This window comes from Clupea harengus, chromosome 20 (assembly GCF_900700415.2).
Source record: "Clupea harengus chromosome 20, Ch_v2.0.2, whole genome shotgun sequence".
Classification (NCBI taxonomy): Eukaryota; Metazoa; Chordata; class Actinopteri; order Clupeiformes; family Clupeidae; genus Clupea; species Clupea harengus.
In genome coordinates this window covers 10,431,958-10,436,957 of record NC_045171.1, presented here as the reverse complement: position 1 = coordinate 10,436,957, position 5,000 = coordinate 10,431,958, and the positions used below count along the sequence as shown (strand labels likewise).

Here is a 5,000-nt window from a genome sequence, read left to right as displayed (position 1 = left end):
TGTGTGTGTTTCTCCCCGGGGGTGTCTATCCCCAGACTTGGCTTCGTCTCTGCGCTCAGTGTGATCCCTCGCCATCCCTCAGCCACAGCAGCCCGTCTCCATGACATCCGAGGAGCACACATATTTCTCTCTCTCGCTTTTTGCCCTGTTTCCCTCTCTCTTTCCCCTCTCTCTTTCCCCTCTCTCTTTCTCCTCTCTCTTTTCCCTCTCTCTTTCTCCTCTCTCTTTTCCCTCCCTCTTTCTTCTCTCTCTTTTCCCTCTCTCTTTCCCCTCTCTCTTTCTCCTCTCTCTTTTCCCTCTCTCTTTCTCCTCTCTCTTTTCCCTCCCTCTTTCTTCTCTCTCTTTTCCCTCTCTCTTTCTTCTCCCGCCCTCTCTCTTCTTTACAGCAGACAGGCTGGGCAAGGGCACCTTAACAATACAGGAACATAGAAACAACTGTCACTTTCTATTTCCCAGTATATTTCTCTCTCTCTCTTTCTCTCTCCATCTCTCTCTCTCTCTCTCTCTCTCTCCTCCCTCCCTCCCTCCCTCCCTCCCTCATCTCCTCTTTTGGAACAGATGCTTCGGCTGGCGCATACATAAACAAAGCGGACTCATTTGCCTCCAACCAAATAGCTTTTCGATGTAAGGACCAGCAGCACGGGAAACCACTACAGTCGTGTTGTTGTTCATCTATCAGCTATCTGCTATCTGCGCGATGTTCTTGGTGTTCAAGCTCAAGCTGCACAGTGTGTCTTTGTTCTAGTGACTGAACCCAGAGGACACTGGATCCGTGACTCACCACAGCCTCTTTGCACCCCCCTACTCCCCCCCCTCCACAAAAGATATGGCTATTTCCTGTTAGTGCCCTTGTTCTACAATCTGAATGAATGAGTCATCCAGTTCTACATGGAAGCAATAGAAGTATGTATATATATATATATACGAAATGAAAACATAAAGCTTCACATATAGGCATAAATGACTATATATAGAAACATGTACATATATATATATATATATATATATATATTATATATATATATGTTTCTATATATAGTATTTCATTGTCATTCACTGCATTGTACTGTTTTATATTAGCTTTATGTTTTCATATAACTGATTTTGATTAGTGGGCCCTGCAGAAGGATAAAAGTACTACAAGGCCCTTTGAAGATTTGATTGACTAGTTTAATTGGAGCGTAGTTTTACAACTGTAATTAACTTACAGAGCAGTTCTTTCCAACCACAGAGATTTAGGCTGCTGTCGAATAGTCTTTCTTGCTTAGGATGGTTCCTAACTGAGAGAAATGACCCAGAAGTATCTTAGTGGCAGCCATGATCAGAGCTGGTTGAGTTCTCTAAATGCTGAAGGAAAGGTGTTTTAATGCATATGGTTTAATGCATCTTTTAGACATAATGCTATCCCACAATTCTTTGTGGCAGCAACAACAAATAATCAACGTGACCAACGTCAATAACATCCACCGCCGCATAATTTCGTAGCCTACTGTGAGTGCAGTCGGATTCTCTTAGCTCTGCGGTGGTCTTTTCCTAAGACCTTATGAATGTCCTTAACATCTTTCTTGACTTCATGACGTTTGCCATCGAGGTCAAGAAAAAGTGGTTAGGAATGGACGTCATTTATTTTTTTTACTATTTGACCACAGCCTTATTGTCCTTGTGGCTGTTTCCTCCTCTATGGGTCAGTGGTACATTCCACTGATTGAGAGGAGAGGTAGGAAGGCGCCACTGCCTTTCCTCGGATAGGGATGGAAGGAGTAGAGGGAGACGCGTGGGCAGGGTGTTGTCCTTCCACACACAGACCCCCACTCACACACACACACCTCCATCTCTCTCTCCACTCACCACCACCACCACCATATTTTGTTACCCTGTCCTTTATTCGTCCTTGACAAAGACATGAAGTAATGCTCATACAAGCCCACATCCCTCGTTCCCTCCCTCCCTCTGCTCTCCTCTCTTCTCCCGGTGAAGGAGTAGAGAGCGTTGTTTACACACGCTCTCTTTTGTCCTGTCTGCTCTCTGTCCTCGTTCCTTTTGAATGCTGGAAATGGAATAATGTGTTTGTGTCTGTGTGTGTATGTCTGTGTATATGTCTGTGTGTGTGGGTATGTCTGAGTGTCTGCCTATGTTTATGTGTGTGCGTGTGTGAGTGTGTGTGTGGCTGTTTGTGTATATGTTTGACTGTGTATTAGTATGTGTGTGTGTGTGTGTGTGTGTGTGTGTGTGTATGGCTGTTTGTATTTGTTTGTGTGTGTATTTGTATGTATGTGTGTGTGTGGTGTGTGTATGTGGTGTGTGTGTGTGTGTGTGTGTGTGGGTGCACGTGTGTGTGTGTGTGTGTGTGTGTGTGTGTGTGTGTGTTAAGGGTCTTATTGCACAGGGGGCTGTTGGTTAAGTGCTGCCCCCCCCCCCCCATGTGTGTGGCCCTGGCATCCAGCAGTGGAAATCTCACAGAATTTAGATGTTTTTTCCTTTTCATCTTCTTCCTCTTCCTTCACCCTTTTTTCATTCCCCTTGTGACAATCTTCATCTGGTCTTTTCTTTGACTGCAATCGGCCTCTCTCTCTTCTTCTTCTGCTCTCTCTCTTTTCATCCCTTGTGCTCTCGGTCCCTCTCCTTCTCTCTAGCTCTCTCTATGCTCACATCCTCTCTCCTCTCTCTGTCTCAGTCTTTTCCTTCTCCCCTCTCTCTCTCTCCTCTCTCTCCTCTCTCTCTCTCTCTCCCTCTCTCTCTCTCTCTCTCTCTCTCTCCCCTCTCTCTCTCCTCTCTCTCTCTCCTCTCTCTCTCTCCTCTCTCTTCTCTCTTCTCTCTCTCTCTCTCTCTCTCTCTCTCTCTGGCCAAGAGAAGGGGGGATTTGGTGAAAGTGGCTCCAGGTGTTTCCTGTATTTCTTGTGATGTGCTGCTCTCTCTCTCACACACACACACACACATGAGGACAGCTCTCTCTCTCTCTCTCTCTCTCTCTCACACACACACACAAACACACATGAGGACAGCTCTCTCTCTCTCTCTCTCACACACACACACACACACATGAGGACAGCTCTCTCTCTCTCTCTCTCTCTTTCTCTCTTCTCTCACACACACACACACACACACACACATGAGGACAGCTCTCTCTCTCTCTCTCACTAACACTCACACACACATGCACACACACACACATGCACACACACACACACACACATGCACACACATGCACACACATACATAACGACAGCTCTCTCTCTCTCTCTCTCTCTTTCACACACTCTCTCACCCACACACACACACAGATGGCGCTCTCTCTCTCTCTCTCACACACACACACACACACACACACACACACACACACACACACACACACACACACACACACAGACACTCACACACACACACACACACACACACACACAGACACTCACACACACGAGGACAGCTCTCTCTCTCACACACACACACACACACAGACACACACACACGAGGACAGCTCTCTCTCACACACAATGGCTGACTATCATGGCCAGGGAGGCAGGGGAGCTCCCGCCCTCACACTAGGGAGGCGGAGGAGGAAGATCAAAATGAGATGATGATGTTGAGACAGATGATTAGAAGTGACCTATATGCATCTGTGAATGCTGATTTGTCTATTAGCACAGATAACTGTGAATGCTGAGTTGTCTATTAGCACAGATAACTGTGAATGCTGAGTTGTCTATTAGCACAGATAACTGTGAATGCTGATTTGTCTATTAGCACAGATAACTGTGAATGCTGATTTGTCTATTAGCACAGATAACTGTGAATGCTGAGTTGTCTATTAGCACAGATAACTGAATGCTGATTGGTCGGTGAAAATGTGTGAGGCGCAGTAAGAGAAGGAATATGAGCAGTCACTACACGGCCTGGTGGTTTGTTTAAGACTGCTACAAACTGTTTCTTTAGACAGTGGACACCTATTTCATGCGTGTGAGTGTGTTTGTGTTTGTATTATGCTTCTGCCAAAGGACATTCTTATTTCATCCATAAAAAGTGTGTGTGTGTGTTTGTGTGTGTGTGTAACATATCTGTGCTTGTGTCAGTACATGAGTGAATGTGAGCTCGTGCCAGTCCATTCTCACCCTCCACAACAGAACATTCCAGAACATTATCCCAATTAGCTGCTATATTCCACTAGGGAGATGCTGGGACACAGGCGCTGGACGGAGCTTCCCTCCATGGGGGCAGATCCTTCCCTGGAACTCATCGCTATTCTGATCCAATCCACCCAGTCATCCATCTATTCATCCATGTATCCATCTTTCCCTTTCTCCCTGAGTCTATCCATCCATCCATCCATCCATCCATTCATCAGTCCATCCATCAGTCCATCCACGCCCAAACTCTCGCTCACCATCTCTCTCTCTCTGTTTGCTCCCTCTCTGCAGACGGACCAGCAGTACGCCAATAGTGTGGCTGACAACTTGAAGCGCCTGTAAGTATCTCATTGAGTGACTGTTGCCATGGTGACAAGATGACTAAATGTGTGTGTGTGACCATGTATGCATTTATGTAGTTGTGACCGTGTATGTCTTTGTCTTTTGGTCTATATGGGGGTGAATATGTCTGTGTGATCTGTCCTACATGTGTTTGTTGGTTCTGTGTCCAACAGGGTGAACGTGTAGATTATTGTGTGTGTGTGTGTGTGTGTGTGTGTGTGTGTGTGTGTGTGTGTGTGTGTGTGTGTGCGTGTGCGTGTGTGTTCGAGAGAAAGATAGAGTGCATATGAATGTGTGTGTGTGATAGAGGGGGGATAAGAATGTGAGTGTGTGTATGAGAGCCAGTGCGTGTGTGAGTGGTGTGTATCTGTGTTAGTCGTGAGCACACAAACTTCCAAATCCTCCCTGATGCTCCTGTTTGTCATTAAAGGACTGCATCAGTAAGCTCGGCAGAGGGAGAGATCTAAATGTGCCTCCTCTGTGTGTGTGTGTGTGTGTGTGTGTGTGTGTGTGTGTGTGTGTGTGTCTGTCTAAATG

At 46.1% G+C, this 5,000-nt stretch overlaps 1 protein-coding gene across 1 annotated transcript in view; it reads left to right on the top strand.

Annotated features, from left to right (window-relative positions):
* Nucleotides 1-5,000, top strand: part of mgat4b (alpha-1,3-mannosyl-glycoprotein 4-beta-N-acetylglucosaminyltransferase B) — a 114,576-nt gene that overhangs the window by 68,180 nt on the left and 41,396 nt on the right. The window contains exon 5 of the mRNA XM_031586871.2: nucleotides 4,413-4,459. Coding sequence (XP_031442731.1) covers nucleotides 4,413-4,459 — 47 coding nt within the window. The remainder of the gene's footprint in view (nucleotides 1-4,412; nucleotides 4,460-5,000) is intronic.